A 13780-nucleotide genomic window follows, 5' to 3' on the forward strand; every position below is an offset into this window, starting at 1 on the left:
ACTACACTTCTGCACATCTTTTTGTGCAAATCCAGGTACTTTTTACCAGCCCAGATATCAGTGAGCTACCTGTGTGCGGAGACTTCAAGGTACATCTGCCAGCGTCCGCAGACCTCGGAGTCCCCCTCTATCCTTATCATGTTGTTTTCCTTATTTTAGTAGACTCTGATGTATAGAGACATTAGTATTTCTCTTAGAAGTATGTGACTTATTTCTACCAGATTTTGTGAGATTGTAGTTCTTTGACTTGCAATTTTCATTTATTACAACTATTGAGGTTTGAGTTTCAGACTCTTTTTATGTTATTCCATAATTTGTTAGGCTTACTTAGTCTTAGAGACTAGGTGCTATCACGACATCCTACGGAGGGTGAATTGGGGTCGTGACAAGTTGGTATCAGAGCTGTAGGTTCATAGGTATTATGAGTCACAAGCAGGTTTAGTAGAGTCTCGCGGATCGGCACGGAGACGTCAGTACTTATCTTCGGGAGGCTATGGAACTATTAGAAAAATGTTCATTTCTTTGATTCCTTATTGTGAGCATTTCTTGACTTCGAAATTCTAAACTCTTGTCTTTCTATTCTCTTACTGATGGTGAGGATACGCACAACTGGATCCGATGATCAGATAACCCACGCCCCATGTTGGAGCCGTAAGAGGCCAGGGCCATGGCAAAGGCCGAGCAAGAGGCCGAGGAAGATCACGTGGTACAACCGGAGCACCCGAGATGCCTGTTACTACCCCTGCACTTCAGGAAACTCTTGCTCAGTTTTAGAATATTCGGCACTCTAACTCAAGCAGGGTTGATTCCACTTGCTCCTGCCAAATCTCAGGTCGGGGGAGGAGCACAGACTCCCGACACCCGTGCCCCAGAGCCACGGGCCTAGGTTGACCATGCCCCAGAGGTTATACTATTGCAACCAATTGTCCCAGTTCGGCCCGAGGTTAAGGCAGTAGTTTCAGAGGGGGAGCAGCTTAGGCTCGTGAGGTACAAGAAGTACCACCCTCCCACTTTCAGCGGCTTGGCTTCAGAAGATGCTCAGGGTTTTCTTGAGGAATGGCACCGTATCCTTCATGCTATGGGTATTGTGGATTCTAGTGGGGTTTCTTTCACGGCATTCCAGCTTAGAGGAGCAGCCTACCAGTGGTGGCGGGCATATGAGCTAGATAGTCCGGCTGAGGCAACTTCACTCACCTGGACTGAGTTTTCAGATATGTTCTTGAGGGAATATGTTCCTCAGAGTCTTAGAGATGCATGGCGTGCAGAGTTGGAGCAGTTGCGCCGGAGTTCTATGACCGTGTCAGAGTATGTGGTCCAATTCAGTGATTTGGCTAGGCATGCACCAGCCTTGGTTGCTACTGTTCGAGAGCGGGTTCGCCGATTTATTGAGGGGCTCCACCCTATTATCAGATTCAGTATGGCCCGAGAGTTGGAGATGGACATCGCATACCAGCAGGTGGTGTCAATTGCTATGAGATTGGAGGGTATGCGGATCCGGGAGAGAGAAGAGAGGGAAGCTAAGTGACCCAGAGATTCTGGCATGTATAACAGTTCTCGTGCCCCATCTACAACTTGTCAGGGTAGGGGTTATAGGAATCGTCCTGTTTATTCAGCACTTCCAGCCGCTAGCGGTACTCCGACAATTCCTAGGCCCCAGGATCCTTATTATGCACCGCCAGTATCTAATGTACGTCCTATATGGGGTGCTTCCAGCGGTCATTCCAGTCGATCATGCCTGAGCCAGTCACAACAGACAAGTCCTCCGAGAGCTTGTTTTGAGTGTGGTGACACTCGTCATATGGTGAGGGATTGGCCCAGATTCAGGAGGGGTGCACCTTCACAGATTTCTCAGGCCCGACTTATTCCACAGGGCCCTCAGATTTCTCAGGTCATGATTACTGCACCAGTTGCCACTCCACCTGCACAGCCAGCTAGAGGTGGAGGTCGGACAGGTAGAGGTCAAACTAGAGGGGAAGGCCAGGCCAGATATTATGCCCTTCCTGCTAGGACAGAGGCAGTCGCATCCTATTCTGTTATCACATGTATTGTTCCGGTCTGTCATAGAGATGCATATGTCTTATTTGATCCAGGCTCCACTTATTCTTATGTGTCATCTTATTTTGCCCCGTGTTTGGGCGCATCCCATAATTCTTTGAGTTCTTTTGTTTATGTATCTACACCCGTGGGTGATTCTATTATTGTTGACCGCGTGTATCGGTCGTTTTTGATTGCTATCAGCTATTTTGAGACCATAGCTGATTTATTATTACTCAATATGGTGGATTTCGATATTATTTTAGGCATGGACTGGTTGTCGCCCTATCACGCTATCCTTGATTGTTACACCAAGACGGTGATGTTGGCTATGCCAGATCTACTACGTCTAGAGTGGAGAGGTACCTTAGATTATGTTCCTAGTAGGGTTCTTTCATTTCTTAAGGCTCAACGAATAATTGAGAAGGGATGTGATACGTATCTGGCCTATGTGAGAGATGTTAGTGTTGATACTCCTACCGTGTAGTCAGTTCCAGTGGTAAGGGATTTTTCAGATGTATTCCCAGCGGATCTTCCGGGTATGCCACCCGACAGGGATATTGACTTTGGCATTGATTTGTTATCGGGCACTCAACCCATTTCTATTCTACCATATCGTATGGCCCCAACAGAATTGAAAAAATTAAAAGAGCAGTTACAGGAGCTGCTTGATAAGGATTTTGTTTGGCCCAGTGTATCGCCTTGAGGTGATCCTGTCTTATTTGTGAAGAAGAAGGATGGTTCTATGTGGATGTGTATTGATTACCGCCAGTTAAACAAGGTTACAGTGAAGAACAAGTATCCATTGCCACGTATTGATGACCTATTTGATCAGGTTCAGGGTGCCAGGGTGTTCTCTAAAATTGACTTGCGTTCAGGCTATCACCAGTTGAAGATTCGGGAGCCAGATATTCTGAAGACTGCTTTCAGGACTCGGTATGGTCATTACGATTTCCTTGTGATGTCTTATGGGCTGACCAATGCCCCAGCAACATTTATTCACTTGATGAATAGTGTATTTCAGCCCTATCTCGATTCTTTCATCATTGTGTTTATTGACGACATTTTGGTGTATTCCTGGAGTCGGGAGGATCATAAGCAGTACCTGAGGACTATGCTTCAGACTTTGAGAGAAAAGAGGTTATACACAAAATTTTCAAAGTGTGAATTCTGGCTTGATTCAGTGGGATTCTTGGGTCATATAGTTTCGTACGAAGGGATCAAGGTAGATTCGAAGAAGATTGAGGCAGTGCAGGGTTGGTCCAGGCCGTCCTCAATTACGGATATCCAGAGTTTTCCTTGGTTTGGCAGGGTATTATCGCTAATTTGTAGAGGGTTTCTATTCTATTGCTGCATCTATGACCAAATTGACCTAGAAGAGTGCTCCGTTCAGGTGGACCGAGGAATGTGAGGAGAGCTTTCAAAAGCTCAAGACAACTTTGACTACAACCCCAGTATTGGTGTTGCCTACACGTTCAGGGTCTTATACTGTGTATTATGATGCATCGCGTATTGGTCTCGATGCAGTGTTGATGCAAGACAGTAGGGTGATTGCCTATGTGTCCAGATAGTTAAAGGTACATGAGAAGAATTACCCTATCCACGACCTTAAGTGAGCAGCTATTGTTCATGCTTTAAAGATTTGGCGGCATTATTTGTACGGTGCCCATTGTGAGGTTTATACCGATCACTAGAGTCTATAACTTCTATTTAAACAGAAGGATCTTAATTTGTGGCAGCGGAGGTGGTTGGAGTTGCTTAAGGTTTATAATATCACCATTCTCTATCATCCCGGGAAGGCCAATGTGGTGGCCAGTGCCTTGAGTCATAAGCCGGAGAGTTTGGAAAGCTTAGCATATTTATCGGTAGCAGAAAGGCCTTTAGCCTTGGATGTTCAGGCCTTGGCCAACCAGCTTGTTAGATTGGATGTTTCCGAGCCGATCCGAGTTTTGGCTTGTCTGGTTTCTCAGTCTTCTCTTTATGATCATATCAGAGAGCGTCATTATGATGACCCCCATTTGCTAGTCCTTAAGGACACAGTTCAGCACGGTGATGCCAAGGAAGTCACTATTAGAGATAACGGTGTATTACGGATGCAAGTTAGGCTTTGTGTGCTCAATGTATATGGTTTGCATGAGTTGATTCTCCAGGAGGCTCACAGTTCGCGATACTCCATTCATCCGGGTGCTTCAAAGATGTATCAGGACTTGAGACAACACTATTGGTAGAGGCGGATGAAGAAAGACATAGTGGAATATATAGCTCGGTGCCTAAATTGCCAGCAGGTGAAGTATGAGCATCAGCGACCGGGTGAATTGCTTCAGAAGTTAGAGATTCCAGAATGGAAATGGGAGCGAATCACTATGGATTTCGCTGTTGGACTCCCACAGACTCAGAGGAAGTTCGATGCAGTTTGGGTGATTGTGGATAGATTGACAAAGTCAGCGCATTTCATCCATGTGGTTACTACTTACTCTTCGGAGCGACTGGCTCAGGTTTATTTTCACGAGATTGGCAGGTTTCATGGCGTACCGATATCTATTATCTCTGACTGGGGTACGTAGTTTACATCATGGTTCTGGAGGGTCGTGCAGTGTGAGCTAGATACTCGAGTAGAGTTGAGTACAACATTTCACCCTCAAACGAACGGACAGTCCGAGCGCACTATTCAAATATTGGAGGATATGCTTCGTGCGTGTGTGATAGATTTTGGGGGTGATTGGGATCAGTTCTTTCCACTTGCAGAGTTTGCTTACATGAACAACTATCAATCGAGCATTCAGATGGCTCCATACGAGGCTTTATATGGGAGACGGTGCCAATCTCCGGTGGGTTGGTTTGAGCTGGGTGAGGCTAGGCTATTGGGTACTGACTTGGTTCAGGATGCTTTGGAGAAGGTTAAATTGATTCAGAACGGCTTCACACGGTACAGTCTAGACATAAGAGTTATGCGGATCGGAAGGTTCGTGATGTTGCATTCATGGTTGGTGAGCGGGTCTTGCTCCGGGTTTCACCTATGAAGGGTGTTATGAGGTTCGGGAAGAAGGGCAAGTTGAGCCCTAGGTATATTGGGCCTTTTGAGATTCTTGAGAGAGTTGGAGAGGTGGCTTACAGACTTACACTACCACCTAGTCTCTCTGCAGTTCATCCAGTGTTCCATGTTTCCATGCTCCGGGAGTATCACGACAATTCGTCTCACATGTTAGACTTCAGCACAGTCCAGTTGGACAAGGATCTATCTTATGTTGAGGAACCAGTGGCCATTTTGGACAGACAAGTTAGAAAGTTGAGATCGAAGAGCATTGCTTCAGTGAAAGTATAGTAGAGGGGTCATCTGGTCGAGGAGGCGACCTAGGAGACCGATCATGATATGTGCAGTCGTTATCCGTTATCCTCATCTTTTCACCACTCCAGGTATAATTCTAAACCCGTTCGAGGACGAACATTTGTTTAAGAGGAGGAGGATGTAACGACCCGGTCGGTCGTTTTAAGAATTGTAGCCCCGTTCCCCCACTTACTACTCATTTTTGTACTTTATAGCTATTATATGACTTGTCGGGGTAGTCAGTTCTGGTCCGGTGAGGTTTAGGAATGAATTGAGACACTTAGTCTCAAGGAGGAAAAACTTAAGTTGAAAAGGTTGACCGGATATTTACTTATGTGTAAACGACTCCAGAATAGAGTTTTGATAATTACAATGGCTCTGTATGGTGATTTTGGACTTATAAGCGTGTCCGGAAAATTATTTGGAAGTCCGTAGTTAAATTATGCTTGAAATGGCAAAAATAAAAATTTAAGTTAAAAGTTTGACCGGGGAGTTGACTTTTTTATATCGAGGTCGGAATCCGATTCTGAAAATTTGAATAGGTCCGTTATGTCATTTATGACTTGTGTGCAAAATTTGAGGTCAATCGGACTTGATTTGATAGGTTTCGACATCGAATGTAGAAGTTGGAATTTCTTAGATTCATTAGGCTTGAATTGAGGTATGATTAGTGTTTTTAGCATTGGTTGATGTGATTTGAGGCTTCGACCAACTTCGTATTATGTTTTAGGACTTGTTGGTGTATTTGGTTGAGGTCCCGGGAGCCTCGGGTGAGTTTCGTATGGTTAACGGATCGAAATTTGGACTTAGAACAAAGTTGGAAACTTTCTGTCATCTGATGCAATCGCACTTGCGGAATTTGGCTCGCAGAAGCGAGTGTGGGAGCAGAGAAGCGGAAAAGGGAGAATGAAGCAGTGGCCGCAGGTGCAGAGGAAATTTTTGCATCTGCGCGACCGCAGATCGGACGAAGGATCGTAGGTGCGCTTGGGACCGCAGAAGCGGACGCTTCATCGCAGAAGCGGACTCCTTGTCCGCATAAGCGAAGGCTGTCACAGAAGCAGGAGACTTACCGCAAAGCAGAACCACAGATGCGGTTAAATATTCCGTAGAAGCGGAACCTCTAGGAAGTGTACAAAAACAGAGGGTTCCGAGTTTTTGTCATTTTTGGTCATTTCCAACACGGTTTTGGGGCGATTTTCAGAGAGAATTCACGGGAAAACTTGAGGTAAGTCACTTGTGATAATTGTTAGTCAATAATATTGGATTATCATTGAGTATTTCGATTAGATTACATGCTTTTTTAGGTGAAATTAGAGGATTTGGGCCTAGGGATTTCAAAATAAAAATTTGAGATTTGGAGGTCGAGTTGATGTCGGAATTTGATAAAATTGATATGGTTGGACTCATGGTTGAATGGGAGTTCATATTTTGTAACCTTTGTCGGGTTCCGATATGTGGGCCCCACGGGTGATTTTTGAGTTAAATTTTGGATTTTTATTGAAAAATCTGTATTTTCATATGGAATTAATTCCTATAATTTGTATTCACTGAATCGAATTAATTGTGACTTGATTCGAGCCGATCGGAGTCGGAAAATCGAGGGAAAGCCATTCTTATTGACTGAGTGAGCTTGACTTGAGGTAAGTGGCTTGTCTAACCCTGTGTGGAGAAAAGCCCCTTAGGATTTGAACCTGTTATAATATTTTATGATATGTACGTGCCATGTATGCGAGGTGACGAGTGCGTACACGGGCTAAATTTGAAAATATAGGTTCTTGCTGAGTAGTCTTCTTTTAAATTCTTTAACTGAGTTGCTTTAGTATATGTAGTGATCATGTTGAGTCTAGTATCATATGTCTACGTGCCCTAACTCTTACTTGCAATATGTGTAACATGCTTAGCTGAATTACCTGCTTATTTGATTTGATTTAAATCTTTAACTGTGAGATTCTTGCTGTAAATTTGTTATTTTCTTCGGATATCTGTTGCATATTTACTTTGGGACTATGAGGCGGTTCCTCGGGAGATTCCCATGTGCTACATATTTACTTTTGGGACTACGAGGCGGATCCTCAAGAGATCCCCCTATACTGCATATTTACTTTTGGGACTACGAGGCGGTTCCTCGGGAGATCCTCATGTACTGCATATTTACTTTTGGGACTACGAGACATTTTCTCGGGAGATTCACCTGTATTGCATATTTACTTTTGGGACTAAGAGGCGGTTCCTTGGGAGATCCCCCCGCACTGCATATTTACTTTTTGGGACTACGAGGCGGTACCTCGGGAGCGCCCCTGTTGTTTACCTTTATTTGCTGTGTTGTTCACTTCTCGGTCATTTAGTTATATTATTACGTCCTCTGCCTTACATTTCTATTATTTCCAGTAGGGCCTGACCTGACCTCGTCACTACTTTATCGATGTTAGGCTTGACACTTACTAGGTATCGTTGTGGTGTACTCATACTACGCTTATGCACATCGTTTTGGACAGATCCAGGTACTTCTTACCAGCCAGATATCAGTGAGCTACCTGTGTGCGGAGACTTCAAGGTACATCTGTCAGCGTCCGCAGACCTCGGAGTCCCGCTTTATCCTTATTATGTTGTTTTTCTTATTTTAGTAGACTCTAATGTATAGAGACATTAGTATTTCTCTTAGAAACTTGTGACTTGTTTCTACCAGATTTTGGGAGATTGTAGTTCTTTGACTTGCAGTTTTCATTTATTACAACTATTGAGGTTTGAGTTTCAGACTCTTATTATGTTATTCCGTAATTTGTTAGGCTTGCCTAGTCTTAGAGACTAGGTGCCATCACGACATCCTACGAAGGGTAAATTGGGATCGTGACATTAGGGGGCCTGGTATTTAGGATAAGAGGTGAAAACATATCCAACCAGTTCATCCCAAGAACCAAGCCACAACCTCCCACTCTCAGTACTCCCATATCAAAACAAAAATATTCATCTTGTATTTACCACCATAATTGAGGACAAACTTTATTACACTACATTGTTTTCTCATTTGCTACATTTACTTTCATAGCACAGGGCATCACCTCTAATTTGAGACTCTTAACCACTTGGGGATCTACAAAACTGTGAGTTAACCCGGAGTCGATCAAAATAGATAAGGGAATCTTCTTTCCATAACCTAAAATTTTGACTGTAGAGGGAGAACTGGGCCTCCCCATAGCCACACAAAGAGATATTTCAGCTTGCACTTCCTCCTGAACTTTCTCTCCTGCATATCATTCTTGTTTCTACTAGCTTCACACTCTTCTTGCAGAGCCTGCACTTATTCCATAACTTGCATCTGGGCCTCTGAAATCTCACCTTCCCAAGTGATGGTATTAACTGTTTTGGGCTTACATTGGTGGTCAGGGAAATACTTTTCATGACATTTATAGCAAAGACTTTTATCTCTAGTGGCATCAAAATAAGTGTTTGGTTTGAATGGAACTCTTGGTCTAGGAACAAGCGCCTTATTGTTGGATATTTTGAGGTTGGTTATAGGTTCCCTGGTAAGACACAATGGCTCTAAAATTAGTTTGAGGGTGATTTGGGTAATGAAAAATTCTAGGAGTAGTGTTTCTAGTCAAGGCTTCGAAAGATGCTTCATAGGATTTAGCTATTTCGTATGCATCCATTAGAGATGCAGGATTGGCTAAACCTACTAAGGGCTTATACTAAGGGTTTCAACTCAGGTTTTAATCCGCTAATGTAACTAGCAATAAAATGAGTTTTATTCAAAAGAGGGTTTACTAGTAATATGTAGGATTTGAGTTCATCAAACCTTTCTTGATAGCTATCCACACTTCCAGTTTGTTTGTTATTGTTGAACTTATCAACAATATCAATGGGTCTGACATTTCCAAATCTGTGACACACCTCACACAAAACATAGGCCAGTTGGTACCCCCTTTTCTCCAAGATGTAGCTCTGATTCACGAGCTGAGCTATAGAAGAGCTCAGTCATGAAGAAACATAATTTGAGAGAAGAGAAGAGAGGAAGAAAAAGATAGAGAAAAATTGGATAATATTTCTGATGATTCTGAAAATGAGTACATTGTCAACATATAACGAAGCCAACCTAGGATTCCCTATTCTAACGGCATACTAACCACGTGTCTCTAATATCCAGTAATTGCAAAAGGGACCAACTACAAATACAGAAATTAAAATGGACTGAATTAAAAATAGTACTAAACTTAGGACTTTAAAGTTTGCTTAACCCTTTGGGCGGTTTCGTAATGTTCAGCACCAACGATCCGAGGTTGAAGCATGGTTGGCGTTGAATCTAAAGGATCTACTGCTGGATAAATATCTTTGGCAGCCAATCCTCTTGATAGTATGGTAGTAACATCTAAATGTGCAAATGTCGTAGCAGGAACAGGGTCAGACGATTGCGGGTACATAAACTGCTTGAATAGAGGTTATGGACAACTAATTACAACATTAGCTATCTTAATTCTTGACAGAAATAGAGCTTTGGAATTGGAGAACTGGACAAGATTATATCACATGAATTTATACGACAGGAGCAGGGTCACACGATTGCGGGTACATAAACTGCTTGAATAGAGGTTATGGACAACTAATTACAATATTAGCTATCTTAATTCTTGACAGAAATAGAGCTTTGGAATTGGAGAATTGGACAAGATTATATCACATGAATTTATAGTCTTTCGCGCCGAAATAAGGCCAACTTGGAAATATAAATTTTTTACTCGTAGCCATATAAAGAACCAAGTTCGAGACAGCATTATTTGGCCTTTCTTCTGCTCAACATATTCATGATGTTACTCCTCTGGAAACTGCATTTTTTATATACTTCATTTTAAGAAAGAAAAAGAAATATTAGATTTATAGTGTAAATAGAATAGACGTACAGAAGAATGTATATAATTCCAATGCAACTGATTATAAGAAAGTAAAAGATTCACGGGTAAGACTTTTGTTGTCATGAATTCCCTACATTATAATATTCACTAGGAAATTTGCCGCGCTTTGCGCGACTATGAAAAACAACAATAAATAGATTTTTTTTAAAAATTTAGTCAATATTTTTCAGCTATTTTAAGAAATTAATTGTATATATTGATAAAATCACAATAAATGTTTTTATTATAATTAAGCTTAAACAAATTACATTTGTTTGGTCTAATATTCTTCAAAAATGGAAAATGAATCTTTTAGAAAAATTCTCATATTGTGGGGGTGGGGTTGGGGGTTTGGGGGAGGTTAAATACACATTCTCTTAGTGTAATATATTTATATATGTATCTAACGACTTGATTAACTTTTTCTACTTTAATTATATAGTTGTATTACTTTTTTTTAGGAAACCGAAAGAAGAAGTAATGAAACCAAAAATAAGAAAAAGGAAAAGGAAAAAAATTCCTTTCATTGTTTTCTATTTATTTCCTTAATTCTCAATTTCTGGTCATCTGAATAAACTGCTATTGCCTACTTCCTCTCTATCCTCCATTATTTCTTGCTCTAATTATTTCCTTCTTTTTGTTTGCTCTTCATTTGTTAATTTTCTTCCTTTTTTTTTTCTTCTCCGACGGTTACCTTTTAAAAAAAAAAAATCTAACCTTTCCTCTCTTCTTCAAATTTAGAAATCCCTTTGTCCTTCTCCTAATTCTCTCAAAATATACCATAAATTTTGCTTCTATTTTAATATTTGCGTCACTCATCTTATAAATAGAGAAAAGTAACTTTTAAAAAGAGGGAGGGAGAAGCAAACAGCAAAAAAAACAAAATTCTATTTAAGATAATTTTTTTTAGTTCCAGAAATGGACTAACAATAATCTTTTGGGAGCTTTTCCAAGAGCAATTGATTCTCACTGCTTTCCTGGGAGCAACAGAGACATAGTTAATATTTAAACCTTATGAGTTCGAGATTATAATCATTGTAAGTTATTGGATTTTAAATCAATAATTTATACAAATTCATTGGATTTTTTAATACAAATAAAGAGTTTGAACTAAAACTATTCGGTTCGCCGAATCCGCAACCAACATTGTGGGGAGCAATGCTATTTGACACCAAGATATTAAGTTTTTATGTTTTTTTATTTGGCATAGTGAGGTAAATTATTTAGAAATTATAATTATGTATTGTCTTCGCGGGTAATGAAACACGAAGTAATGAAAATTTAGAAAAGGAAGAAAGTAGATGAAAACCAAAGAAAGGGAGTTAGAAAACTGGACTAAGAATATCAATCCGAAGAAAGGAAGAAGATAATTATTGACTCTTATACTATTACTATGTCTCTTTGTTATCCTTATTTATTACAAATTTTTATAATGCTCACAGCTTTACATTGTCTTCTCTATCACGATTACAACAATATATAGACAATAGATAAATAGAAAAGAGCCATCAGTGAGATAAGAAACATAAAAGAAAATGAAAAAATAACTATTTGGTCTTAGAGATGTGCCAAACTTATTAACTCGACTCTTGTGGTAGTATAGTGTCAGCTTCCAACGACTTGTACGAATTTGTAACAATTTGGCTCCTTTAAAAGTGAATATTAGAAAATATGGGTAGACATACTGTTCTGATAAATCAAATGAATTAGGAAAATTTTGAAATAAAAAATTAGCCATCTAAATAAATAAGAAGTAATTAATCTATTTATTTACACACACATATACACACAAAGAAAAATATGGTGAGAGGCAACAAACATGCTTTGACCTAAAGAAAACTCAAACCCATTAGAGAACAGAATAGGAAGTTCCACTTCCAAAATTACAGGTTAAATTAAAGGACATAGTGGTTTGGTAGACGGGAAACCAATTTCAATATTGGTACAATACAAGCATTTATTCGATTAAACCAACTATTTAGAAGTTATATTTTCACATCAAAGTAAACGGATAATACCTGGATCTGCCTCTTGAACTCTGCCTAAATAAGCCAGGTAGAACTCCACACAAGAAAGATGCATCAAATTTTATAAGTTTTATAAATTTGATTTCCAGAATTAAGCACCTTTTCATTATTCTACCATATCTGCTGACTCTTTTGACATCATACATAAATATTTGACAAAATAATCTGTAAGAAAAGAATTCAACACGTGAGTAAGAAAATATAAGAAATCAGTATTAATATAAAACAAAGAAAAGAAACGGCGATGTACCATTTAGAGGATGCAAAGCTGAGATGTCACCCATTTATCTTTTAGTTAAGTTTTGTTGTGCAAGTATTCCTTTTATTTAAAATATAAGAGAAGAAAAGGAGAACTAAAAAGGAAAAGATTTAAAAATCAAAAGAAATCAGATCTCCTCTACTTCCTTTTCTATCGTTTTTGCTTTCTCCCTTTGTTGTTCTTCAGTAATTACTCTTTACTTTTCTGTTCATTTTGTTTTTCTTTATATTTCTTTTCATAATACTCCGTTTTCTTACCATCTGTCTTCCTACTTCTCTAATCAGAAAACAAATCCCTCCCTTTTCTCCTCATGATCTACTGCAAAATCTCAAAATATATGTTCTATGCTCCAAAGTTCATCCTACCATTTATATTCTCATACTCATTTCAATAAATTGAAAGATTTTTGTAAAGGAAAGATCCGACATATGGTTATATATAAAGAGATTCCGAAGTGCATCATAAAAGAAAAATCAGATGCTAAGTTTCTCCTTTGTAGACCAAAGGGGCGCGAAGTTTAAAAAAAAAAGGAAGATTTCAAGATGATATGTACCAAAATTATATCGAAGTAGCACTTCCAGGGAACACAATTGATACATGGTAACATCATAATTTCGCTGTGAAAGAAGAAAATATTACAAAGGAAACAATGAAGAGTAAAATAGAAAATAGATGAAAATAGTAGCATAAAAATTAATACACCTCATGACTCATGAGTAATGCGGAGCAGTTGTGAAAGATCCCATTGAAATTTTGAAGCAGAAAGCAGTATCTGAAAGCCTTGTGAGTAAGGACTTCTAGTAAGTAGAAAGGAACGTTTCTTTCTCTGATTGTGATGTGACTTTTGCATTCATGAAATGTTTTGTTGCTAAAGGACTTATAAGAATTAAAACGGATCGGTTATTCAGTATAACCTTTATAAGTGGGAAGGTGGCTTTTCAAAAAGGACGTCTAACAATTGATATAGGAGAAAAATTTTAATAAAATGAGAAAAAGATAAATGTGATTCCTAAGTATTGAGAAATGTCACGTCAGCCTGTCAAGTCCCTTATATATATATATATATATATATATATATATATATATATATATATATATATATATATATATATATATAGAGAGAGAGAGAGAGAGAGATTATCCCGTGACTCTTGTTGATAATAAAATAATGAACGAGATAGCTTGGCATCAGTAAAGACAAAACAAGATCTGAGAATTTCTTTTACAAATGTAGAGCTTATCAATCTCA

General features: G+C 39.4%; 1 protein-coding gene and 1 long non-coding RNA gene across 2 annotated transcripts; one reads left to right on the forward strand and one right to left on the reverse strand.

The window, feature by feature from the left end:
* The first annotated feature begins 1078 nt into the window (after positions 1-1078).
* Positions 1079-2521, forward strand: LOC138908291 (uncharacterized). Its single transcript, XM_070198949.1, has 2 exons — positions 1079-1351; positions 1580-2521. The coding sequence occupies exons 1-2, from the start codon at positions 1079-1081 to the stop codon at positions 2519-2521; spliced, it is 1215 nt and encodes a 404-aa protein (XP_070055050.1).
* A 7335-nt stretch (positions 2522-9856) lies between these two features.
* On the reverse strand, positions 9857-13562 carry LOC138907138 (uncharacterized). Its single transcript, XR_011414897.1, has 2 exons — positions 12264-13562; positions 9857-10195 (listed from the first exon to the last, which is right to left on the reverse strand). It is a non-coding gene; the product is annotated as an uncharacterized lncRNA (long non-coding RNA).
* Between the last annotated feature and the right edge of the window lie 218 nt (positions 13563-13780).

Source organism: Nicotiana tomentosiformis, chromosome 3 (genome assembly GCF_000390325.3).
Source record: "Nicotiana tomentosiformis chromosome 3, ASM39032v3, whole genome shotgun sequence".
Lineage (NCBI taxonomy): Eukaryota > Viridiplantae > Streptophyta > Magnoliopsida > Solanales > Solanaceae > Nicotiana > Nicotiana tomentosiformis.